Genomic DNA, 25,871 nt, shown 5'->3' on the forward strand with positions numbered 1-25,871 from the left:
GGGCGGCAGGGGGGGGCACGAGCACGTGGTTAGATGCCCACGAGCATGTGGAGGGGGCAGGGCGAGACTGCAGACGCGCCCCACGCTCGAGCCCCGGGCTCCTGCTGGAGACCACGGTGCTGCCCAGGAAGCGGCACAGTCACTGCGCCCTGGATCCCCTGGCCTTCCAGGGGCTGCAGCACACGGGACGGGGGTGTGGGGTGTGGAGGTCCCTTGGCAATGACAAAGAAAGAGGAGCAAAAGGGGGCCGGCACTGTAGCAAAGCAGGTAAAGCCGCCACCTGCAGTGCTGGCATCCCGTATGGGCGCTGGTTCTAGTATTGGCTGCTCCTCCTCCAGTCCAGCTCTCTGCTGTGGCTGGGAAAGCAGTGGAGGATGGCCCAGGTCCTTGGGCCCCTGCACCTGCATGGGAGACCCGGAAGAAGCTCCTGGCTCCTGGCTTCAGATCGGCACAGCTCCAGCCATTGCAGCCATCAAGAGAGTGAACCAGCGGATGAAAGACCTCTCTCTCTCTCTCTCTCTCTCTCTCTCCCCCTCTTTCTCTCTCTCTGCCTCTCTTTCTCTGTGTAACTCTGACTTTCACATAAAAGAGCACTCGGGGGACAGAAGGAAGTGCCTGGAAGTCCTGCGAGGGACAAAGGACCTCGTGATCAGAGCACACGTTTTAAAGGGACAAAGGCACGTGGGGCCAAAGGGGAGACAAGGACACCACTGCCCGTCACAGCCACCAGGACGGCGTCACCACAGCCAGGCCCAGCAGGTGCCAGGGAGACACGGACTCGGGGTCGACCCGGCCGTCCCGCTCTGGGGTCTGTACTGAGGAGCATGGAAAACAGGGGTCCCGGGGGCCGGCACTGGTACGGCGGGCCACGGCCACTTGTGTTGCCCGCACCCCACACTGCAGCGCTGGTTCAAGTCCCAGCTGCTCTGCTTTCTTCCCGCTCCCTGCTGTGGCCTGGGAAGGCAGTCGGGGATGGCCTGAGTGCTTGGGCCCTGCACCTGTGTGGGAGGCTCAGCCGGAGTCTCCGGCTCCCGGCTGTGGTTCGTCCCTGCCCTGGCTGTCGTGACCACTTGTGCCGAGTACGTTATGGATGCTGGGGTTGGGAGCACAGCCAGGATTTGAACCTGGGCCTTCCAACACAGGGTGCAGGCATCCCATGTGGTGTCACCCACTGGCCCAGGCGCCTGCCCCTGCACTGGAGACTAAATCGTGAACTGTGTGGTGTGTGGACGAAGACTCAAAAGGCTGATGCTTTCAAATGCTGAAAAACCCAGCTGACGGTGATCTGGGCGTTGGGGAGCCTGTTCGTTGGCAAGGGAGCGAGTTCGGGGGTGGGGGCTCTGGCTCCGGGGATGCTGGCTCGGTGGGGAGCAGGTTGTCCACACCTGGTGAGCTGCATCCAGCAGGTGGGCTGCGCTGGCAGAGAAGCCGCAATGCCCTGTGGAGTGGACGATCCCGGGCTGCCCGATGTCCACGGCAGGCCCTGGGTGGGGAGAGGCCCTCCGGCCCAGGCAGCAGGCAGCAGGCAGGGAGGCTGGGCAGGCGGCAGCGGCTTCCAGGGCTCATCATCCACTCTCAGCCGCTCTGTGGCTGGGAGACAGACTTCACCCCCGAAGCACCCCCTCACCCTCCCAGACTCACTGATTCATTTTAAATGTATTTACATGTTGGGGAGGCAGAGAGCTTCCATCCGCTGGTTCACTCCTCAAATGCCCACATGAGCGGGAGCCGGGAACTCCATCCAGGTCTCTCACGTGGGTGGCAGGGACCCCAACACCTGCACCCATGACCACTGCCCCCGGGGTCTGCACCAGTCGGGAGGTGGCTCTGCCATGAGACACGCGTATCCTAACCAGAGTCCTTCCAGCTGGGCCACACCCCTGCCCCCAAACGCATGTCTTGAGCGTGCCTGGTCCCCTGGCATGTGGCACCGTGTGAATGTGCCAGACCTGGCCCCTGCCTACAGCAGATGCTGGTGCCGAGACACGCCCAGGCCGAGTGGCGTGCCACTGGCCATCATGTGGGCAGTCCGGGGGGCTCTGGGAGCACAGAGTGGGAGCACCCTCCCTGGCCTTACTTGCGGAGTGGGGGCCAGGTGGGCTTCCTGGAAGAGGAGGCTACCAAGCTGGTATCTGAGAGATGGCAGAGCAGGGGAACATGGGAGACACAAGCCAGCCTGAGCTGGGGGTGCAGAGGAACTGAAGGGCTGAGTGGAGTCAGGAGGGCCCTGCGACGCCAGGTCCTCGGTGGGACAGGGGCAGGCTCCCCTGCGTGGGGGGCACACGAGTGAGGCTGGTCTCGTTCTGGATTCCTCGGAGCCGTCCCTGCTGGCTCTGACCTTGGGATGCACCCACCAAGCTGGAGTCACCAACTGCTTACCCCAGTGAGTCGTTGCCCAGCCTCGCGACTTTCATCATCTCTCTGACGCCCACGCAAGTGCCCCCCGCAGCCCGCCCTGCTCGGCAACCTTCCCCCAGGGATGGACAAATGGCACACACGGTGGGCAGGAGCCCAGCACGGGAAAATGACCGCTGCCTCTGCCGAGGTCCACTCCCAGCGGAGACACACGGGGCGGAGGCTGCGAACAGAAGCGAGGGCAGCGCCGGCCTGGACCTTGGACGTCTTCCTGTGTTCGACTCAGCACCAGCGGCGCAGGGAGGAGCAAGCCACCCTCCCTGGGCCCGTGGCTGTGTCCCCAAGTGCCATGTTGGTGACACAGAGATCAGCTGGTGTCACAGACAGCCACAGCCCGGTGCACGCCCTTCTCTTTTAGTGCTGAGTTGGACGGCCACTGGGGCACGCCCACTGTGCGCCCTCCGACCCACGCCCTCGTCCCCACTGTGCGCCCTCCGACCCACGCCCTCGTCCCCACTGTGCGTCCTCCGACCCACGCCCTCGTCCCCACTGTGCGCCCTCCGACCCACGCCCTCGTCCCCACTGTGCGCCCTCCGACCCACGCCCTCGTCCCCACTGTGCGCCCTCCGACCCACGCCCTCGTCCCCACTGTGCGCCCTCCGACCCACGCCCTCGTCCCCACTGTGCGTCCTCCGACCCACGCCCTCGTCCCCACTGTGCGCCCTCCGACCCACGCCCTCGTCCCCACTGTGCGCCCTCCGACCCACGCCCTCGTCCCCACTGTGCGCCCTCCGACCCACGCCCTCGTCCCCACTGTGTGTCCTCCGACACACGCCCTCGTCCCCACTGTGCGCCCTCCGACACACGCCCTCGTCCCTAACCCCCAGTGCTCTGTCCTGCTTCTCCCTCCCCAGGCGAGCGCCTCCACCAGGCCATGGATGACAGAGTGGGACGAGAGCACTGTGGAAAGGCCGTGGACACAGCGCTCCCCAAAAGCCTTTGTGTGGATTTCAAGTGGCTTTGGTGTTTTTGGTGCCAAACAAACTTCTCTTTCAATTCCAATTCCAAGAATTTTCTGAAGCGCCCCTGTGTTAGTCGGGCTTTTCCTCTATGATCAAATGCCTGAGGCAGGAAAACTTCCTGGAGGAAGGGGGCTTGTTTGGAGGTTGGAAGTGCAAACAGTGGGGTGCACACCCAGGAGACGGTCACAGCGTGACAGCTGCCCACATCTCCGGGAGCTGTCTCTGCCTGTCCTCATTAGCCACTAGGATTCAGTCACGGGGGACCCACTCGACTTCCCCAATCTAAGCCCCTCTAGTGCCGCAGTCACACTAAGCTTTCACCCTCTTAATATCAGTAAGACAACACTGTGGTGATTCACCTCCTGCATGAGGTTCAAGGACAAAGATCACAGCCAAACCATGGCATTCACCACCACCATCAGCACCACCACCACCACCATCACCGCCACCACCATCACCACCACCACCATCACCACCATCACCACCATCACCACCACCACCACCATCACCACCCTCATCATCACCATCACCATCATCACCATCACCACCACCACCATCACCATCATCACCATCACCACCACCACCACCACCACCATCACCATCACCACCATCACCACCACCATCACCATCACTACCATCACCACCACCATCACCACCATCACCATCACCACCATCACCATCACCACCACCACCATCACCACCATCACCACCATCACCACCACCACCACCACCACCACCATCACCACCCTCATCATCACCACCATCACCATCACTACCATCACCACCACCACCATCACCATCACCACCACCACCACCATTACCACCACCACCACCACCACCATCACCACCACCACCATCACCACCAGCACCACCACCATCACCATCACCACCATCACCACCATCACCACCACCATTACCATCACCACCACCACCACCATCACCACCACCACCATCACCACCAGCACCACCACCATCACCATCACCACCATCACCACCATCACCACCACCATTACCATCACCACCACACCACCACCACCACCACCACCACCACCATCACCACCCTCATCATCACCACCATCACCACCACCACCATCACCATCACCACCATCAGCACTACCACCATCACCATAATGAGCACCAGTCTTGTCCCCGCTAGTGGACCCGCCCCGTCATTTCTGCAGTGCCCCCCACTGTGCTTCCTCCACCTCTCTTTTCATGGCCGTCTGTGCTACGCGGACACGTGTTGCATGACCCACGCCGGTGCCCCTGCAGGCATGGGTAGCTCTTGGTAAATAAGGGAGTAAAACACGCCTGCCATTTTTTTCACTCTCTCCATCTTCAGCCTCGAATTGGATGCCCCACTGACAGAACCCACACAGCAATGTCTGGCTCGGAATCTGCTTCCTGGGCTTGCTCTAGGACGCCAGCCGCGTCCTCTCCCCGCTCCGCAGGGCAGGCTCCCACCGCCGCCCAGCTCACTGGGTCCTCTGACACAAGCCCCACCTCTCCCCCGGGAGTCCAGGGCAGTGACTTTCAGCACAGAAAGCGCAGACTGCAGCAGCGAGGTCCGTGGAGAACAGGAGCTGGGGGGGGAGGGGGGGCGGGGCGCTGGCCGCAGGGCTCAGGGAAAGAGGGAGGTGTGGGCCCGACACCGCAAGGCGGCGGCCATCTGCAACAGCGGAGAGCCCTCGCCGGAACCTCGAGCCTGGACTTCCTTGTTCAGAGGTTGAAAGTATGGCCAGACGTGAGGGGAAGGCTCGTGTGGGCTCCACGTGCCGTCACTTCAGGGGCTGGAGGATCTCAGAGGGAGCCGGCCACTGCCGCGGAGTCCAGCTGGGGCTGTGGGCTGCAGGCCCATTCCTGTCCGTAGGATGGGGCTTCTACACGGCACGGCGACTCTGCCCGAGCTGCGGCATCCCAAGTCCGCTGCTGCCTGTGAGCTCAGCTGGGCGTCACACTCGTCACTTCTGCTATGCGGAAAGCCAGCCCAGATCCAGGGCCAGGGCCCACAGGGCCTCCCTCTCGACGGTGATGGCACCCGTGACGGCAAGTGTTGCCGAGAAAGCTCGCAGAGTTGTGGTGAAGAGGCACGGGCGAGAGGGTGAGCGCTGATTGCCGTGAACTGCGGCTGGCTTTTCTGCTTTTTAAGATTTATTTATTTGTAAGGTAAGGCTGAGTTACAGGGAGAGAGGGAGAGGTCTTCCGTCTGCTGATTCACTCCCCAGATGGCTGCAATGGCTGGAGCTAGGCCGGTCTGAAGCCAGGAGCCAGGTCTCCCACGTGGGTGCAGGGGTCCAAGGACTTGGGCCTTAGCCGAGAGCTGGATCAGAAGTGGAGCAGCCAGAACTCAAACAGGCGCCCATATGGGATGCTGGCACTGCAGGCGACGGCTTTACCTGCTGCGCCACGGCGCCGGCCCCTGCAGTGGGCTTCTCTCAAGGAGAGGGAAAGGGGCTTCCATGATATGGTGAAGTCAGGAGCCCTCCCCAGAGCCGAATCCGGAAAACTTCCCAGTCATGGAAAAGAGGCCAAGCAACGCCAACAGCCAACGCCCGAGGCCAGCAGGGGCCCATGGACCTGGGCTCCAGTCCTGCCCAGCCCGGGCCCTCGGCAGGGGCTCTGCAGCGGGTAGAGGAGAGGCTACAAAGCCACATCACCGGGGGAGGACCCAGGCCGCCCAGCGCCGGCTCCCAGGCCTCAGAGGCGGCTCATGGGCTACAGCGAGTTCTCCTGCACCCCTGACTGCCCCTGGTTTTTGTTTGTAAATCGATGCTACCAGCCCTACTTCACGGTAGAATGATTCCCAAACGCCGCTGATGTCTGCCTTTGCGAGGGCGCAGGGAGTCACTGTGGCCGCGGGAGGCAGGGCAGGGGCGTCGCATCAAAGGGCGAGCGGCTTGCCCTGGCCGGAGGACGAGGACCTGACCGGCCACTGCTGGGAGCCCATCACGTTTCCAGCCATCCGCGGCTCGTGTGCGGAAGGGCTGCTGAATCAGCAAAAGGCTTGGAAGGAAAATGGCAGAAAGAAATTGCAGGCTGCACGAGGAGGTGGCCACGCCCACTGCACGGCGCTGGGGGCCGCCGAGGCTGGCTGTCTCCACGCAGGAGTTCCTCATCTCAGAACCCAAAGCAGAAGCAGCCCCTTCCACTCCCCAGTGCCTGCCGGCCGCGGGTGCCCGGGCCCCTGCCTCCTCACGCAGCCGCATGGGAACTGCTATCGAATTATCCCGGGCTCGCTGGAGCCGGGCCTGAGACCCGACTGGACCGGCCTGGACCCGGGGGGATGTCTGCACTCAGGCCGTTTCCATGTATGCCAAACAGCCCCCAGACGCTATTCTGTACCCACTTGCACAGAGTAACCCAAAACATGTTCGGAAATACCACGTGCGGCCCCGGAAGTGGAGGACCACAGACCCAGGCCCGCCGCAGCGCGACAGGTGACTCGCTCCAGGTGTCCTAGGGAGCGATGTGGCAACTCCAGCCCAGTCCAAGATGCCAGCCCCAGGGCAGGTGGAGGAGTGGCCTGGCTGGCAGGGGCGCGCAGGGGCGCGGTCATCGTAACCGCACTAGGCGGTCTGGGGTCTGGCTGGAGGTGCTCCGGGCGCGGGGGCGGGGCGCGTTGGCGTCCAAGGCAAGAGGGACCCGGGTTCCTGCGCCAGACCCTGAGCCGGCTGGAGCCGCAGGGATCCCCGGGGGCAGGGCCCCTGGCCACCTGGAGGCTGCACACTGCGGCTCTTCCGGCCTCCCTCTGGGCTTGCTGGCCTGGCTCGCGGCGTCTACCCTCCCGCCAGGCGGGACCCCGCAGCGGCCACCCATCCGCAGCCCGTTGCGCCCGGCTGCGGCCGTTTGCCGCACACATTCCGGGAGAGCCAGGCACACGGGCTTTTGCCTGCGCACTTACGGTGCAGGAAATGCATTTTAAATCGGTCCCAGGACGCCCGGATCCAACACTCAGACACCATCTTGAGGGGGAGGGGAGCGTGTGCACAGACGCGGCCCCCCTCAGAGCGCGACCGCCTTGGAGCCAGGGCGGTGTACCTGTTGGCCAGGGCGCAGGGCGCACGGAATTCGGGTGACTTCGGGGTAGCCCCGCTTGCGCTTAATTTACGGGGGAGAGGGCGGGATTCGCCAAATACACATTTTTCCGAGGCGAGCGCCCCTCTGCCACCACACTGGGGCCGCAGCTGCCCGGGAGGAAGAGGCTTGGGTCGTTTGTCTCGGCGAAAAACCACCTGTGTCTGCAACTAGCCTCTGCAGCGAGTCCGGTCAGGGGCAGGCGGCGCGGACGGGAGCCCCGAGGAGCGGCGATGCGCGGGGGAGGCCCGGGGCAGGGGCTCCCCAGGCAGCCCGACTCCACCTCCCGGCTCCCCGTAGGGCGCACAGAGCGCCCTGGGTTACGCAGTTCCTGTCCCTTTAAATCTAAGTCCCGGGAAAGCAAGGCTGGGGCGCCCCGGCTGGACCCCTGATTCCAGGCCCACGGCGCCCCTGGGGACTCAGAGAACAAGCCGGAGGGTGGGGGCTGCGGAGGGCGGGGCGCCCCGCGGCCCCCGCCGGCGCGCCGCGCCCTAGGCCCGGCCGGGCAGCGCCCCTCTCCGGGCCGTGCGCGCGCGGGGGGCCGGGGGCCGGGCCGGGGGCGCGCGGGCGGGCCGGGCGCGCGCGAGCCGGCCGGAGCGCGCGAGCCGGGCCCCGAGCGCACGCCGCCGCCGCCGCCGCCGCCGCCGCCGTCGTCGCCGCCGCCGCCGCCGCCGCCGCCCGGGCCCGCCGCATTGCTGCTGCCGCCGCGCCCCGCGCCCGGCCGCGGCCCCCGACATGGTGCAGCCGCCCGCGCCACCGTCCGTGCCGCCGCCCGTGCCGCCGCCGCCGCCGCCGCCGCGCGCGGGCCCCGCCGCCGCCCCCCGGCGCCCGCAGCGCGGCAGCCGCAGGTGGGGGGCCGCGGCCCGGGCCTGAGCCCGCGCCCTCCCCGCGGCCCGCGGGCGCGGGGCCCTGGCGCTGAGCAGAGCCGCGGGCACGGCCGCGGCGCTCCTGCCCCCTCCCTGCGCCGCCCGCCGCCCCTCCCCCGCCTCCGGTCCCGGCTCCAGCGGGAGCGCGAGACGCCGGCCGGGCTCCGCGGCGCAGCTCGGGGAGCGTCGCCCCCGGTGACTTAGAGCCCGCCGGAGCCCGCGCCGCGGCCGCCGCGCGTCCGCTCGCCGCGCCTCCCCCACGCCGGGTCGCAGCACAAAGCGGCGGCCGAGACTCCGGGCTGGGGCTCGCCTCGGGCTTTTTCACCGCGTGCGGCTCCGCGGACCGAGTTTCATGCATGTCCAGTGGGGGTAGGTTTAATTTTGACGATGGAGGGTCCTACTGCGGAGGCTGGGAGGACGGCAAGGCGCACGGCCATGGCGTCTGCACCGGCCCGAAGGGCCAAGGCGAATACACCGGCTCGTGGAGCCACGGCTTCGAGGTGCTTGGCGTCTACACCTGGCCCAGCGGCAACACGTACCAGGGCACCTGGGCGCAGGGCAAGCGCCACGGCGTCGGCGTGGAGAGCAAGGGGAAGTGGGTGTACAAGGGCGAGTGGACGCACGGGTTTAAGGGGCGCTACGGGGTGCGGGAGTGCACGGGCAACGGAGCCAAGTACGAAGGGACCTGGAGCAACGGGCTGCAGGATGGCTACGGGACGGAGACCTACTCGGATGGAGGTGGGTGCTGCGGGGGCTGGGGGAGGGCGCGGTGTGCGGGGCTTGGCCCTTCTGCTGGTCTCCGTGGAAGTTGAGCTGCACCCTGCGCATACACCCACCCTCGGGGTTCCCGAGGGCTTGGCGGCCCTTGGCTACAGGTTGCCCCTACGCCGGGTGGGGGGCAGTGCCCCCGGGCCAACGGCCAGGTGCTGGGTGCACGGAAGCTGGCCTGGGGCTGGGAGCTGAGCCGTGGCTAGGGTGCATCATCCAGCAGCAGGCCGGAGCCCTGCGGAAGGCCCGCTGGGGCCTGGCCGCCCCTGGGCTCCACCGAAGGCTGGGCCGGGGGCGGGGGGCTGCGCGAGGGCCCCCTCCCCTGCTGACGTTGCCCCTTGGTGTGTGTGGGGGGGTCAGGCCCCAGGCTGCTGCTTGTTTTCCTGCCGCCCCGGGGCCGCCCTCAGCCCTGAATCAACCCAAGCCAATGAGAAGGGAGCGGCGGGGGGTGCCAATCCCAGCCCAAACAGCAAGGCAGTAAACTTCCAGGTGGTTGGACCGGAGCTGCCGGGGGAGGGGAGGCCCATCTGTGTAGCCGAGCCCAGGGATCTCGCCTTTCAGCGGCTGAATCATGTTCCCTGTTGAGGGGACCGCGCGCTGTGCCTCAGCTGGGAGATGCCTCCACATTCCGGGCAGAGCCTGGTGCCGGAAGCCAGGGAGCCGCCTGCGGGAGAGGGTTTCCAGGCCGGGAGCCTCTGGCGGCTCTGCAGCTGCCCTGGTGTCTGGACACCCCAGCCTGCGCTCCTGCCAGCCCCGCGTCTGCCTCCGGGGAGCAGTCTGTTCCTGGAAGCCAGACCCCACACCATCCCGCCTCCCAGATGTCCCTCCCCCATTCCGGAGCGCTGCCTCCCTCCGGCTCTTTCTCAGGCACGGGTGCCCGGGAAGGCAGTGAGCGCGGCCATGGCCTGTGCTGCCACCGCCAAGCCGCGAGATCCTGGGCGTGCATGCGGCCGCCCTGCCTGTTGGCTGCCTCGGAGCCTGGGGTGGGGAGCACCGAGCACCTGCTGCCCGGCCACGCCGAGTGACGGAGGGCCACACACTAATTATTATTTTGGCTTATGCAACTGAAGGCAGGTTTGTTATTGCCCAGAGCGGAGGCGGAGTCTGGGGCAGTTAATTATATAATGCTCCTGCCTGTCAGAGCCGTGCCCAGCCCCGGTCCCAGGCGGCCTCTTCTCTGCTGCCGTTGTCTCTCGGAGCTTCCCTCACCCCGGGGTGCAGGGCCAGGCGCAGCAGAAGGCCCTGCCTGGGATGCAGGCGTGGGCCTGTGCGTGCGCGCGCGCGTGTATGTGCGTGTGTGTGTGTGTGTGTGTGTGCGTGTGCTCGCACATGCAGGCACAGCGAGGCCCAGGCAGCAGCTGTGGGTGGCCGAGGCGGGCGAGCAAGCAGCCTGGCGCTCCCAGCTGGGCCAGTTGGCGCCCCTGGGCTGTGGCCTCGCTGCTCTGCAGAGCCCTCCTGCATGGGGCTCCCCACTGAGCCTGCCCGGGCACCTGCGCACCCGCTTCGTGGCCTAGGAACCCACAGGGGGCCTGGGGAGGGGAGGGTCTCAGGCCCAGCCCCCTCCAGTGTCTGTGTGCACTTGAGAGTGAGAGTGAGTTCCTAGTGACCTGAGGACTTCTTTCCTTCATTCACAAAATATTGCTTGAGCACTTACTGTGACCAGGTGCCCCCATGCCCTGGGAGAACGGCCGGGAGCAAAGCGGATGGTGGAGAAGGGGTGTGGCCGTCCGCCAGGGCGAGCGAGTCTCTGGTTCTGGGGCCAGCCGTGAGCCCAGGGCCTGACGTGGGGACTTGGGCATTGTTCCTTTCCATGGATGGACTCCCTCGGGCTGCTTCCCCCTCCCCCAGCCAGCCCCAGGAACGTTCCTCTTCGCAGGGCACTGTCGTCCGCACATCCCGCCGGGTCAGGTCCATTTTGCGAGTGAGCCGGGGACACGTGAGCCAGGTCCCCCATCTGCCTGAGGCCTCCTGGCTCAGCACTGCCCCTCCCGGGGCAGGGGGCAGTGCACAGATTGTCACTGTTTCCCCGAGGGACCGTGGGCCTCTGCTGTCCTGGAGGTGCAGGGAGGCAGGTGCTCCTGCATGGCTCCAGCACGGGTCTCTGCTGGCGGGCGATATGGCGCCGTGGACCTGGGACGGTCAGGCCCAGATGTCCCGGGGCTTTTCTGGATTGTTCCCAGCTTCTCTCAGGAAGGAGGTGACTTGGAACATGAGCCCTCAGGGTGTGGCATTCGGCCCGGGGGAACAGGGGCTCGGCCGTCTCCCCCGTCCCCTGGGGGGCACCCCAGGAAGCACGTTCCTGACTCCTGTCTGACTGTCCCTTAGCTGGAGAGGGGCGTTCTGGGCCGGCATCGGTGAGGCTCCCGAGTTCCCTCAGCCCGGCTCCCAGCACTGACGTGGGGAAGCGGAGCCGCGCGTGAGTAACGCGTGGTGGCAAGTGGAGTCTGCGTTCGGCTGGCATCGGAGCGGGGTCTGGGCTCCTCCCCCCGCCCCGGCTCACCCTCCCGGGGCACGGAGCACAGAGGAGTTGCTTCCTGGTGTGTGCCGAGCCTTCCGGTCTGTTGATGAGGCCTCGGGGTGTGGCGTGGGTGCCAGGTTTGGAGCTGTGGCCCTGGCGTCAGCCCGCGTCGTGACCCTGGGTACGTTCCGGAACCTCGTCCTGAGCTGCTGTCTCCCCACTTTCACAAAGGCCTGGCGGTCCTGGTAACGTAGGTGAGGGCGGAGAACGCAGCACGTGGGAGCCCGGCCGTCGTCCACCATCATGCTTAGCCCGGCCGTCGTCCACCATCATGCTTAGCCTCACGTTCAGTGAGCCTCGTTTGAAACGGTGGTGATCATGGGGATGAGAATACCTGGAGGTTTCGGCTGCTGTGTGCCGGGCAGGTGCCAGGGTGTGCGTGAGCCGAGGCACTGCATTCTTAAGCTTCCGCGGGACTGACGGCCTCATTCTCCCATTCGCACCCTGGGAAGCGGAAGCTGCCTTCAGATGAGCCTGGGTGGAACCGGCTCAGGCTCCAGGGAGCAATTCCAGTCTTTGCTTCCTGGTGTCAAAGATGCTTCTCCCACTTCCTACTCCCTTCTGGGCTCCGGGAGCGGAGTTGTAGGCACATCCACGCACAGATGTGCAAACTCTGGGTCCCTCTCTGGCTGCACCCCCACCCCCGGACCCCTGTGCTGTGCATCTCCGGTCAGTGCTTCCCCCCGAGGGCTTGGACACAGAACCCCGGGGACCAAAGACACCCTCTTCAACACGCGTCTGCCCACACCCCGAAAGACTGAGTCATCACGCCCCGGCCTCGCCCCCTCACATGCAGGTCCCGCTCACCGGCCCAGATTCCGCAGCCCACACACATCGCACACACCCACGGCGGGCTGCAGAGCCGCACAGGCGCCTGCGCACACATGCGCACGACACACACCTGCCGCACGGCGACACATCCCGTGCAGTTGCCAGACCGGCCTCGCACACCCCTCAGCTCTGTCCAGCCTGCGGTGCGGGGAGCAGTTGTGGGCTCTGCTTCCGTTTTAAACACACCGTGCCATTCGTCCGGTGCCACCATCCAGCTGAGCGCCTGCGCCCCGTGTCCTGGTGGTGCTGGGGGGAGCAGTGGACCTGTGTAAATGGAAACGCCTAGGAGGAGGGTGCAGTCCGTGGCGCGGCAGAAGTTCGCCCCTGGCAACCGGAGGCAGAGCGTTTGCTCAGCCCGGCAGCCGCTGGCAGGGGGCTTGGAAGGGAAGAGCAGATAACCGGTTACAGTAGAGCAAGAGGTGCCGCAGGGATGCCCTCACCCTACTCGCCCCTCGTGTGGGAGGAGCCTGGGGCGAGCTGGTGGGGAGCGAGCAGCCCTCCCTGAACCAGCGGTTAACACGCCCACCCCAGGGGAGAGAGCTCTGCACCCACCTTCTCTGAGGACCCTGGCATAGGGCAGGGTCCCCTTGCATGAGGGTTTTGTTTCCCCCAGGCCTCTAAGACGCTAGGTGTAGCCAGCTGTCAACTGTGGGCTGATGGTTTTATGTGGCCGGGTCTTTGTGGCCTCACATGATAAAGATAGTTAACTTCGTGAGTACGTAGAGGGGCGTGTTGTGTGAATTGCCCACTGTGGTCCACCTCTCTCTGGGCCAGCCACTAACTCAGCTGCTGGTTTCCTGGCTCGTTAGATGGAGCCCTGCGTGGGGGTCCTGGATTTGGCACCAGGGCTGCGTCTCCTGTCTTCACCCAGGAGAGCGGCGAGGCGGGATTTCAGCACCTTGGACAGCACTCCCGGCCCCGCCTGGCTCACATGCTGCCAGCCTGCAGCTGATCGGGTCTCTTTAAGCCAGACTGTGCCTCCCTCTCGCCCTCGCCTGTGACCCCTGCTCGGCAGAGTGCTTCACCGTCAGGCGTCTGCCTGGCCCCCTCTGTTAGTGGGTGGGATCCAAGCTCCAGGAAACACCACCACTTGGGGTGCTTGTTTCCACCCCGAGACCGTCAGTCGTTCCTGGGAAAGGAAAGGCCTGCTGGCACCCCCTGTCTCCTGGTCACTGAGAGAGCAGCTCCCAGCGGAGAGCAGAGGGCTGGGGGCGGGGCCAGGGCTGGGGTAGGAGTGGGGGCTGGGGGCGGGGCCAGGGCCGGGGTAGGAGTGGGGGCCGGGGGCGGGGCCAGGGCCGGGGTAGGAGTGGGGGCCGGGGCCGGGGCCAGGGCTGGGGCTGGGGTAGGAGTGGGGGCCGGGGCCGGGGCTGGGGTAGGAGTGGGGGCTGGGGCCGGGGCCAGGGCCGGGGTAGGAGTGGGGGCTGGGGCCGGGGCTGGGGCTGGGGTAGGAGTGGGGGCCGGGGCTGGGGCTGGGGTAGGAGTGGGGGCCGGGGCCGGGGCTGGGGGCCGGGGCCAGGGCTGGGGTAGGAGTGGGGGCCGGGGCTGGGGCTGGGGTAGGAGTGGGGGCTGGGGCCGGGGCCAGGGCTGGGGTAGGAGTGGGGGCCGGGGCCGGGGCTGGGGGCCGGGGCCAGGGCTGGGGTAGGAGTGGGGGCCGGGGCCGGGGCCGGAGCCGGGGCCAGGGTAGGAGTGGGGGCTGGGGCCGGGCTGGGGCCAGGGTAGGAGTGGGGGCCGGGGCCGGGCCAGGGCTGGGGTAGGAGTGGGGGCCGGGGCCGGGGCCAGGACTGGGGTAGGAGTGGGGGCCAGGGCCAGGGCTGGGGTAGGAGTGGGGGCCGGGGCCGGGCCAGGGCTGGGGTAGGAGTGGGGGCCGGGGCCGGGGCTGGGGCTGGGGTAGGAGTGGGGGCCGGGGCCGGGGCCAGGGCCGGGGTAGGAGTTCTAGAAGACCTGTGGAAGTCGCTGTGAAGTCTGAGGTTTGCAGTGCCTCGGCTGTGTCCCACCGAGGGCAGACAGAGGAACGGTTTTGTCTAGAGCAGAGATGGGGATATTCCCCTCCGTTCTTTATTAAGATTTTTTTAAAATTTATTTGAAAGGTGGAGTTAGAGACAGAGGGGGAGAAAGATTTCGCTGTATCCTCCATCTGCTGGTTCACTCCCCAGATGGCATCAATGGCTAGGGCTGGTCCAGGCCAGACAGGAGCCGAGAGCTCCACCAGGGTCTCTTGTGGGTGGCAGGGGCCCAAGCACTTGGGACATTCTCCTCTGCTTTTCTAGGAGCATTAGCAAGGAGCTGGATCAAAAGTGGAGCAGCCAGGACTTGAACAGCACTCCTACGGGATGCTGGAGTCACGGGCAACAGCTTAACCTGCTGCGCCTTGATCCCGGCCCATCCCTCTAGTCTCTACGTTGGCATCAGTGGACTTCTCATCTGGTCCAGCCTTTCCCAGCACAGTGGCCACTTGGCTGTTTAGGTTAAAGTTCATTAAATGCAATGCAGTGTAGAAGCCAGCTGCTTGGGCGCCTGCACCCGCATGGGAGACCAGGAAGAAGCACCTGGCTCCTGGCTTCGGATCGGTGTGGCTCCGGCCGTAGCGGCCATTTGTGGGGTGAACCAAATGAAGGAAGACCTTTCTCTTTGTCTCTCTCCCTCGCTGTCTAACTCTGTCTGTCAAATAAAAAAAAAGTCAGCTGGTTGGCTGCACCACCCACCTTCCATCGCTCGATATCCTTGGGTGATTCGCGGCTGCCACATTGGACAGCACAGAGCTAGAACGTTCCATCATCCTGTGCGCTCGGCTGGATGCCACTCGGACGGGAGGGTGCGCGTGTCTGCTGGTCCTTGCTGTGTGCCCGGGGACTGCAGCAGGCTGGCGCTCGGTGAGTGGGGTCACTCAGTGGGTACCTGTGGTTGGATGCGTCCTGCAGACATGCGCGGTGGGGTTTGGCGGTTCCACTTCCTACTGTCATTTCACACATCCCATCACGGTGAGAATGTCACACTGGACGTAGTTAAAGGGCGGTGCCTCCCCGAGACCCTCCTGTCCACAGCCGGCCTCAGCTTCGATGTCTGTGAAGCGGCTGTGTGGTCACTCCCCGGTCAGCTTTACTGTTGCTGGAAGGGACAGCCAGGTCTTCCCTGAGCACGGCGGGTGGTGGTGAATGAGCTGCAGGCTGCCGGGGTGCCCTGCTGTGAAGCAGGCGGGACACGGGGTCATATGGGGACCACGTCTTAATGAGTGGCGTCCACTGCAGAGCCGGGAAGGACACGCCAGGAGGCGGGGGCCTCTCGCCCGTCTATGCTGCTATGATTTCCCTGGCTCGACTCGCAGTGGCCAGAGTTCAGGCACAGCACGGGGGCGCTTGGGACGAGCCCGGCGAGCGTTGCTGTGGCTTCCAGTCACGAGGAAGACCGGGAGAAACAGACACAGCAGATAAAGTCCAAGACACGGGAGGCACAGTTTCCACCGAAAGGAATTACACAGCCTGGACGGGGACGGGTGGGAGACGCAGATCTGAGTCGGTGTCCTCTGGTCGGCCCCCGCGCCTTCCACGGTCAGGCGGGCGAGGGCTCCAGGGAGGGGAGGGACACGCTGCGTCCTGGAGGGGAGAGTTGAGTCTGGGAGGGGAGGCAGGGTGACTGGCATCCCCAGACTGTTTCTCCCCTTGTAGGAGGCGTCTTCACCCTCGGCCTCAGTTTTCCTGTTACCAGTTTTCCTTCTGGACACATGCAGTAATCCTCTCCTCCCCCAAGAATGTCACAGGTGTCAGAGCCAGGCAGGGCTCCCTGGTGCAGGAGTCACCCTGCCGGAGCAGCCCTTGGGCCTGTGCAGTCTCTGGCTAGCGCTGGGCCCCTGCTTCCCCGACGGGTGTGTCAGGACGGAGCTGGCCCCGCCCCTCAGCTTCCAGGTGTCAATGTTTCTGACCAGTTTCTGGTGCTGCCGCCTGCCGATCCCAGCCACACCTTAGGGTCCCCAGATCCGATCCTGCCCACCCAGAACGTGGAAATGAGGCTCTTAGCTCCCCACCCCCGCAGACCCCAGGTTGGAATCTGCGAGACGCCCGTGGTCCCTGCATGGGGGAGGTGCAGGGCACCGTCCGGTGACTGCTCTGCCCAGCGTGCTGCTCCAGGTGGTCTGGGGGCAGCCTGGCCTTGGGATTCTCTTTTTGGGTTTTTTAAAGACTTTGTTATTTGTTTTTATTCATTTGAAAGGCGGAGTGGCAGAGAGAGAGAGACAGAGATCTCTCGTTTTGCTGGTTGCTCCCTGGACGCCTGCAATAGCCGGGGCTGAGCCTGGCTGAAGCCAGGAGCCAGGAACTCCGGCCAGGTCTCCCACGTGGGTAGCAGGGACCCAGGCGCTGGCGCCATCACGCGCTGCCTCCCAGGGTGCACGCCAGCAGGAGGCTGAGTTGGAAGTGGAGTCGCCAGGACTCAAACCAGGCGTCCGGAGTCCCAGATGGCAACTTTTGAGATCGCTGTAGATGCCCCGGCAGCCACGAGAGACTGCCAGTGGGGGTGAAGGCGTCACCCGGGTGCCATGATGCTGACACGGACACGAACGGGGCATGCGGCACCGGTCCCTGAGGCCCCCTCCCATTGCCTTTCTGCTAGCCGTGCCGACTCCCCGAGCCCGGCGCGGCCGAGCTGCGCCCAGTTCTGCGTTTGTCCCGTCGGGGGTGCTCTGTGGGTGGCTCACAGGCGCGTGGTCTTCGGGGCGTGGCTGTGCTCACCCATCCCGGTTCTGTGCAGACTCCTCGGCGGTCTGTGCCTCCGTGTCGGTCTTTTCATTGCCGAGTCATTCGCGGTGTGCAAGGACCTCTCGGGGGGTTCCCGCGGGCGTGCTTTTCTGAATGGGGTGCTGTGAGCTGCCCTGTGCCAGGTGCTGGGTGGCCGTGAGCCTGCGTCTCTGTGGGGCAAATGCCCAGGAGCCCGTCGCTGGCCCGCAGGGTGGCTGCTCTGGCTGCTGGGAGGGCAAGGAAGCGGGGCCCGAGCGGCTGTGGGTTGGGGCAGAGGCCAGGTGAAGAGATGGTGGTGGATCTGCCGGGCAGTGGAGGCGGGAGGGATCTGTTCTGAGGGTTGCGGATGAGCCGAGAGGGAGGGCAGAGTCCTGGCTTTGGGGCTGGTGCTGGGGTCTCATCTGACAGAGGAGGAGCAGGTGCAGGGCCCGAGTTGCGCTGGGGCTGTGTTTGGTGTGAGCAGCCAGGACAGAGCCCAGAGGAGCCCGAGGGCTGCACAGTGTGGCCAGGGAGGGCAGGGCTGGAGACGCTGCACAGGTGCCCGATGGGCAGGCTGTGGGCAGCCAGGGGAGCCGGCGGTGCCCTGCAGGCCAGGGACTCTGCACTTGCTGGTGCCGGCCGTCCTCCCGCTCCCGCTCCGGTGCCTGGCGCTGCGAGGGTTCCAGTCACCGCAGCCCTGGTTGCCACACTTTCACTCCCCACTCTGCGTCTGTGTCGGGCCTGCTCCCTGGGAGGTGACGGGTGGCATGGGGGTGACATTTATCTCTGGGGAGTACAGTTCACAGACCATGAAGCACCTTCATTGAGGTGTAAGTTCAGTGGTCTTCCGGATGCTTCCAGAGTTGCGCGCCATCGCCCGATCTAAATGCAGCCATCTGACCACCCCAGAGAGAAGCCCGGCGTTCCAGCCGCTGCCCGACCCGGCCGCCCCAGCCCACGCCGCCCCCCCGCCCCCGTCTCCTCTCTGCCTCTCCCCACTGCGGACATCTCCCGGGCAGAGTCAGCGAACGCGGGGCCTGTTGTGGCGCTCGGCGCCGCTCCCGGGTCGGTCCGCAGCAGCTTGGACCGGAGCTTCCTCCTTGTGGCTGAGTAATACCCGGCCGTGTGGCTGGACCGGGCTTGTTATCCACTCGCCTGCTGATGGGCGTGTCGGCGGTGCAGGCGGTGCGCTGGGAGCATCTGCACGCAGCCCCCCCCCCCCCGGGGACACTGGGTGGAATTGCCAGGTCAGGCGGGGACCCTGTGTCACCTCTGGGGACCCAGCAGGCCGCTGTCCATGGCGGCTGTGTCGTTTTCTGCTCCCTGGCGGTTGTGAGTGCCGGTTCTCCGAGCCCTTGCACCCCCTGCTGCCGACCCCCGTCTTTGCTGGCTGTGTGCATCTCTCCTCCGCAGCAACGTCGCTCGGACCTCTGCCACCTAACAGCGGGGTCCTTTGTCGTCTTGTTGCTGAGCTGTGAGCTTTTCTGGGCTGGGAGACCACGGCGGGTGCTCACCTTTCTCCTGCCCCCAGGGCACCCAGTGGGTGCTCACTGAGTGCAGGCCAGCTGGAGCCAGGTGGCTGCCACCTGTTCGAGGAGGCTGGGCTCAGCATCCCTGTCCTGCTACTCCTGAGGAGGCTGTGGTCACTGCTTTCAGAGGACAGCAGGAGGCCTGGGGAGAGGCGGGCCCACATAGGTCTTCTATTGAGCACCGACTGTGTGCCGGCCACAGGCTGGCAGAGGGCCGAGGGCCTTGTGATGCTGTTGGACTTGCCGGGGACTGTGTCCATCAGCCCGGCTTCCTTGTCCAGCTGATCTGATGGGGCGAGGAGGGGGCCGGAGAGAGCAGGGGTGTGGCTGGGGCCTGAGGGAACCTTCTGGGGGTGACATCTGGGTGGAGACAGGTGAGATTGGGTGGATGGAGGAGAAACCAGGGTTCCCTCCAGACTTTAGGAGAAGCCGGGTCACCGGGGCACAGGAGCACAGGGGTGCGTGAAGGGGCCAGACCCCAAGACCCTCCGCTTCACCCCCTGGGGTACACAGACCAGTCCAGCTGTTAGAAAGCGAGAGCCAGGTCTTTGGCCACGGCACCCTGAACACGCTGATCTCACCTGCAAACAAAAGCCGGGAGGCAAAGCCTCCAGGGAACGCCCAGCTGCCAGCCCGGCCTGGAGGGAGCCATGCCTTCATCACCTGCAGCTCGGCCGGCCGGCAGCGGCAGCGGGAGCCTGGGGTCCCTGCCCGGGGCTGTGTCCACACCGCAGGGCTCAGCGGGTGTGGCTGGGCTGTGCACCCCTGGGGACCTCAGAGGGGTCAGCTGCCAGGTGCCAGTGACCGCGAGGTGCTTACAGGGGCGGGCTGAAACCGAGAGAGCGGGGGAGCTGGAAGACAGGGAAGGGGTGGGAGACGGAGTGGGATGGGAGGGGGAGAGGGGAGTCTGAGTGGGAGGGGTCGGGGCCACAGCGGCTCCCTTCCCTCTCCCCCCGTGCGTTCAGGCTGCCGTCTGCACATTTGCGCCCTAGCAGGGGCTGCACTGTGTGCATTTTGCACCCTTGGGTGCCCTGGGCATCTCTCCAGGCCGTGGCCTCGGCATCCTGGGATGTCTCCTGCTCCAGGCTGGGCAGGAGCCTGGCGCCAGCGTCCAAGGGGCCGCAGGGGCCGGTGTGGGGGTGTGGGCGCCGCAGCCCTTCGTCTGCTCTACCTCCACCCGCTCACGTCCAGCTGGGTGGGCCTGGGGTTCATCTGGCCCAGGACTGTGGCTGTGCCACGGGACGCCTGCGTGCACCGTGCTGCACCTGCTGCTCCCACAGTGACCACAGCGCTGACACCTGCTCTAGTTTAAGGAATGCTGGGTTTCAGGTAGCAGTTAGTGGATGTCTCCCACCACACTGAGTCTGTCACGGAGCCCTCGGAGTCCCCAGAGCCCAGGTGGGGGCCCCTGCCCCTCCCCCTTGGGCACAGGAGCTCCGTGGGCCATGGCCTGCCCCACTGCATGGCCCTTCTGGGCAGACTTTGGGGCATTCTTTGGAGGTTCGGGGAAGAGCAAAGCTTTCTGGGAAACCCACATCCTGCCAGAGCCCCCCGCAGTGGGACGGAGGAGTGTGGTCATTGACGGGGCTCTCGGTGTGGACAGTGTACCTGTGACGTCAGCAGCAGGATGGGGACCCCCACTCCCCTCCCCAGGCAGACGCAGGGGAGGCCCGGGCTAGAGCTGCCCCTGCAGCCCTGTTGGGAAGGGGCTCCGGTATCTGACAAACACGCACACACACAAGCTGTGTTGATGTGTATCCACGCGGTCACCCCCCCCCAAAAGCGTCCGATTCAGTGGCTCCTGGGGCTGTGCAGCCGCCACCACGTGGACTTCAGAAGGTTCTCAGAATCTCCGTACGAAACCCAGCCCGTGCCCACCGCCCCCAGCCCGGGGCTGCCCAGCTGCTTCCTGGTCTGGCTGAGCCGCTCCTGCTCTCTTCCGAGCCCGCGCCCCACCCCCCGGCTGTCCCCAACACCAGGGGTGGGCGTTCGGTCGGCCCCCGTGAGGGCTCTGGGGCACAGGTGCAGACGGGGTTCTTGTTTTTAAAAGGTCTATTTATTTCCAAGAATTGAGAGAGAGAGAGAGAGAGAGACAGACAGACAGACAGAAAGGTCTTCCATCCTCTTTTTCACTCTCCAATTGGCTGCAATGGCCGGAGCTGCGCCAATCTGAAGCCAGGAGCCAGGAGCTTCTTCCGGGTCTCCCACGTGAGTGCAGGGGCCCAAGGACTTGGGCCACCTTCTACTGCTTTCCAGGCCACAGCAGAGAGCTGGATCAGAAGTGGAGCAGCCGGGACTCGAACCGGCGCCCATATGGGATGCGGCGGCTTTAACCGCTATGCCAGAGCAACAGCCCCCGGGGAGCTTCTAAGGCCCCGGGTGCCCAGGCCTCCCGCAGCCCAGGGCAGTGTCCGGGCTGGGTGGTGTCAGGAGCTCACACGCTGAGTTCCCCAGGTGGTCCTGGGGGAGGCTCTGCTCTGCCCGAGAGCCGTGGTCCTAGCCTGGAGGGGCATCGGCCTCCCTGAGGGGCCAGGGTGAGGTCGAGAACCTGCCTTTCAGCCAGTTTCAGGCAGCCACAACCCAGCGCCCCAGCCAGGCCCCTAACTGGCAGGTGAACTATGTGCGGGCGTCAGCCACGTGCTTTGCAGGCAGGGGTCCGTCTGTGCCACACAGTGACCCCGCCCCAAGCAGATGCTGTCATCGTCCCATGTTTCAGGAGAGACGGAGGCCTGGCAGCTCGTCTGACGGCAGCGAGGGGCGGGCAGCCTGGCTCCGGCCGCCCGGCTCTTCATCCCTGGGCTCGGCTCTGGAGCTTGGAGGGAAACCATTCCCATCCGCATGTTGTAGGTCTGCAACTCTGCCCAGGGTCACGGCCAGGCAGCCAGGGAGCAGGACCTGAGCTCAGACCTGCCCACTTCTGCCTGCTGTGGCCAAGGGGCTTCTCCTTGGAGAGGTGCCCGCCCCCGGGGGCTGTCTCTGCATGGGTGTAGACCAGCAGCACCGGGGAGTAATGCAGGCAACCTGCCGTCCCCGCCTCCTGTGCCTCAAAGGCCGCCCTCAGGCAGGCGTGAGCCCCTCGAGCTGGGCGCAAAGCATTTGCCACAGACGTGTTCCCAGAATGCACAGGGGCAGGCAGTGTGGATCCAGGAAGGGCAGGGCTGGGGCTGCCCCATCCTGGCCTCCCCCTGCCCCGCCCCCCTTCCTCGCCCACAGTGAGAACCAGCGGGAGGTGGTGGTGGGAGGAGCGGGGCAGCTGAGGAGAAGTCCGGGACGTGTGCTCACAAGGCCTGGCTGGACGTGCAAGGGGCCGGGACCCGGAAGCCGGCCGGACGCCCAGGTCCTGCACACCTGAGCCGCCCAGCGGCTCCCCTGCCCCAGGACAGGACGGCGTGCGGCGAGGGAGCCCCGAGCCGCCGACTGGGTGCCTTTGTTCCGGTGAGCCCTCCTGCCAGTGTGCCTCTGCATCCCGGGCGCGTGAGTGAGGGCCCCGCGGGGGATGCCAGACCGGAGCCGGAGTCTGCTTCCCCTGCTCGGAGTTTCCGTGGGCTGTGAAATCACACACCTGCTGTGGGTGCTAGCACATCAGGTTGTGCCTCAGTGTGTGCATCCCTAAAATGGGTGACAGCGGAGCCGTATCTGCTGGGGTCAGGTGGGAACCGGGCCAGTGGCCCACAGAAGCCCTTAACTCACAGGTCGCGCTGTGATCTGTGGGCAAGTCTGCGGGGCTTGTGCCCCCCTGGGTGAGGTTGGGAAGATCGCGGGCGGCCAGGGAGTGTGGGAGGGGACAGTGTGGGGCCACCAGCCCTCGTAGACTGCCCTGGGCGTGCCCTGTCAGCCTGCCTCTGTGTCAGGGAGGCGAGACAGCGCCCGTGGCTGTGCCGAGCTCTGCAGGTGGCCGAGTGGGGAAGAGGTATGTGTGGCCTTGGCTCTCAGAGCCCCGTGTGCCGTCGGGAAACCACACCGCCCGGCGCCGGCTCAGTACCGGGGGCACCGCGCTCCAGGTTCTTGGGTTTGTCTTCCAGCCCTGCCTGCAGCCTTGCTTCAGCCAGCTCCCTGCTGCTCTGCGGGCACTCGCTGGTTCTGCAGGGCGGGGGGGGGGGGGTCTCGTCTCCCTGGCGACCTCAGCAGTCCCCTCCCCGTTTGGTTGCGTCGCTGTCTCTTCCCTCTGAGGATTTCTCCGAGGGCCCTTCGCTGTTCAGGGAGCAGGAGGCTGTTGGGGGCTGCGTGCGTGCCCACCTCTGGCCGGGTCGGCATCATCAGGACTCGGGGCTCTGCACCGTCTCCCTCCTGACCCCTGTGGCTCGTCCTCAACTCGGGGTGGGGGGGCACCTACTGCTCAGCCCTGTGCTCGCCCAGCACCCTGTGGGGGTGCCTGGTGCTGTTTGCCCAGGGGGTTCTGCAGGAGGGGTCTCGGGAGGGAGGGTCACTCTCTGTCCCGGCTTCGATGTATCCTAGGGCTCCAGCGTCCCTGGCCAGAGACCGAGGATCCCGTGTGTCTCCAGGGCCACCGTGAACTGGCGCTGCCCGTGGGGTGCAAACAGCAGGGGTCCAGTTTTTGGCGCTGCAGACCCCAGAGAGGTGGCGCCTGTGTGCAGCCCTGGGGTCCCTTCTTCTCCCAAGGGTGGGGGCATAAGGGGGGGCTCTCCAGCGGCGCCATCACTGCCACTGCCTCTCCAGAGACCCTGCCTGCAGGTCCTGGCGGGGTCGGGGGGAGGTCGGCAGCAGCCCGCATCAAGTGGGGCAGATGCGACTGTTCCGAGCCCGGCTGGAGACCACAGCGTGGTGCTCTGGAGCTGCTGGCGATGGGGGGGGGGGGGGGGGGCCTCGTCCCTGCCCTCTTTCCAACGCCAATTTATCAGAAACTCAAAAAAAAAAAAAAAAAAGCCTGCTTCTGACCAAGCAGCAGTTCCGCTCTGGGCAGTTATCCCCAGGCCGGAGCCCCATGCCGTGTGCGAGGATTCGCTTCGGCAGTGAGAAATGACTTCGGCTCCCGCATTACAGGCTTCACTGTGATTTATACACTCGTGAAAGATTCATGCCGCGGACTATTACGCAGCCATTATTAACGAGGGAGGAAAAACTGGGGAGAGGATCATGATTATTTAAAGAGAGGAAGGTTCCGGAACACGGCCCTGCTGCACGCACTCTGACGCCCGCTTGAAACAGTGCGTCGCCTCCCTGGTCCTCTGGGCGGCGCCTCCCTGGTCCTCTGGGCGGCGCCCAGGGCACGAATCTCCTGGGGCTGTGGCAGGTGCAGGTCGCCGGGTCGGAGTGTGACACAGGCACCCCCAGGTGCAGCCTGGAAGCCGGCGCTGGGCAGCCCCCCGCCCGGCCCAGGCGTGTGCATCAGGGGCCTGTGTCCCGCAGGCCACCTGTTCTCTGGGGACGAAGGTGGCTTCAGATGGGGTGGGGAGGCCGGGCTGTGGGCGTGTCCTCCGCCCAGGGTACTTGGGCTTAGGGCGTTGTCACCACCACCGTGAGACCCTCTTCCTCCCGTTGGGTGTCACTGACAGCTGACGAGAAAGACAGCTCTGTGAGTTTCCCCGTGTGTTAGGTGGGCACAGGGAGGTGCCCACAGGAACGGGAGGTGCCTCCCGATGGGGCCTCCGGGGCTGGCTGGGTCTTGGCCCTCCGAGGAGGGGAGCCGAGTGAGGGAGGTGTGCAGGTCCTCCTGAGACTCAGGGGCTCAGCCAGGGCCACCTGCCCCGATGCCAGCCCCGGGGCTGAGCCTCGGCCGCCTGGGGGTCAGCTGCCCCTTCAGCCCTCGCTGTAATCCGCTTCTTCCTCCTGGGGTGGCTGTGGGGCCAAACCCACGTCCCTGTCCTGGACTTGCTGCAGACCGTGGCCGCCCCACCCCCTCCCCACCATTGAGGTGGACCAGGACTGGAGCTGGGCCCCGCCCTCCCCCAGTCCCTTGCTCGGCTCCGCCCCCTGCCCGCCCACCCTCCTCACATTCCCCCTTTTCCTGGAACCGCCCCCCCACAATGGATCGTGATCCCTGGGTTCCAGTCTGATTCCAGCGGCCTTTTAAACTCTGCAGTGCGTGGTACCCACTGCCACGTCTTGGGGCCTGGGAGCCTCAGGACCATCGTGGCCAGGCCCCAAGTGGGGTGGACGCTAAGGTGTGGTGACATTGGGAGTCCAGCCCTGGCTCCATCTGCAGGTGTGGGGCGGCTGGCCCCTGTGTGTGGCATGTGGGAGGGGGCTTCAGCAGGGCTGGATCAGGTCGGATTGAACTGGCGAAGAGGGGGCCGGGGTGCTGGGGGGGGGGGTGGTGGGCAGAGGCTGCAGGGAATGGTGACGGGCCAGGGCCTGGGCTCTCTGTGGGCCACGCTTGGGGTAGGAAGTGGCAGTGAAGGGACCAGCCTGGGTGGCACAGCAGAGTGGGGGCAGTGAGGCGGTCCGGAGAGGTGTGCCCTGTCCAGCCCCTGCCCCACCGCCAACCCCACCTGCGGAGACACGAGAAGCCGAGCGATCATGTGACATTGCCTGGCTTTGAGACGGTGGCGCTGAGTCAGCATTTGGTGAAACCTCCGTGCAGGGCAGGTGGAGCTGGCCCGGTGGTGAGTCCCAGCTCCCGGGCTGGCGGTCGGCAGTGGCCACCACAGACACCGTCTCCCCACAAAGCCGTCGGCAGGGCAGAGCGTCCCTCGGTGTGCTCAGTGCGGGTGCTCACGTGGGCCAGGCTGGGCTCACTCACTGTCGCAGAGACCGGTGTTGTGAGTTTTGGTCCTCGGAGGCTCCTGGTGGGTCGGCGGCTCGCCTGCGGTGTGATGGGAGGGGCGGGGCCGTGTAGCCACGTCTGGTAGTTGACCCTCTGCACCCCGCTGTGGGGAGCCGCAGGTGATGAGAGGTTGGCCCGTTCAGCCACGTGCAGGTGTGTGGCGTCCGTGTGTCCACGGCACTGTCCGGCGTCCCAGCTGCTCCCAAAGTGCGCCCGTTCCCCGCCATCCCAAACAAACTCCGTGCCCTGTGTGTGCCGACTCCCCGTCCTCGCTCCTCCCTGTCTGTGCCTCCCAGCCTCTGGGGGTGGCCTGTCATGCTCAGGTGGCCGAGTGCTGGCCAGTGCCGGGAGCCCTCATCATGTGGCTGGCGGGTGTTGCCCTGGGCGGCTGCTGCCAGGGGGCGGGACGTGTGAGCTTCCGTTCCCACCTCTGCTGCTTGGGTTTCTCAGCTCTGCTGACTGTGGTGCCCGGGGTCAG

General features: G+C 65.8%; 1 protein-coding gene across 1 annotated transcript in view; it reads left to right on the forward strand.

Moving 5' to 3' along the window:
- Positions 1–8,489: 8,489 nt before the first annotated feature.
- Positions 8,490–25,871, forward strand: part of JPH3 (junctophilin 3) — a 57,504-nt gene continuing 40,122 nt past the window's right edge. Inside the window, exon 1 of the mRNA XM_070061888.2 lies at positions 8,490–9,055. Within this exon, the coding sequence (XP_069917989.2) occupies positions 8,674–9,055 (382 nt within the window). The 5' untranslated portion in view covers positions 8,490–8,673. The remainder of the gene's footprint in view (positions 9,056–25,871) is intronic.

Source organism: Oryctolagus cuniculus, chromosome 18, assembly GCF_051225735.1.
Source record: "Oryctolagus cuniculus isolate XC-2025 breed Fujian yellow rabbit chromosome 18, ASM5122573v1, whole genome shotgun sequence".
Lineage (NCBI taxonomy): Eukaryota > Metazoa > Chordata > Mammalia > Lagomorpha > Leporidae > Oryctolagus > Oryctolagus cuniculus.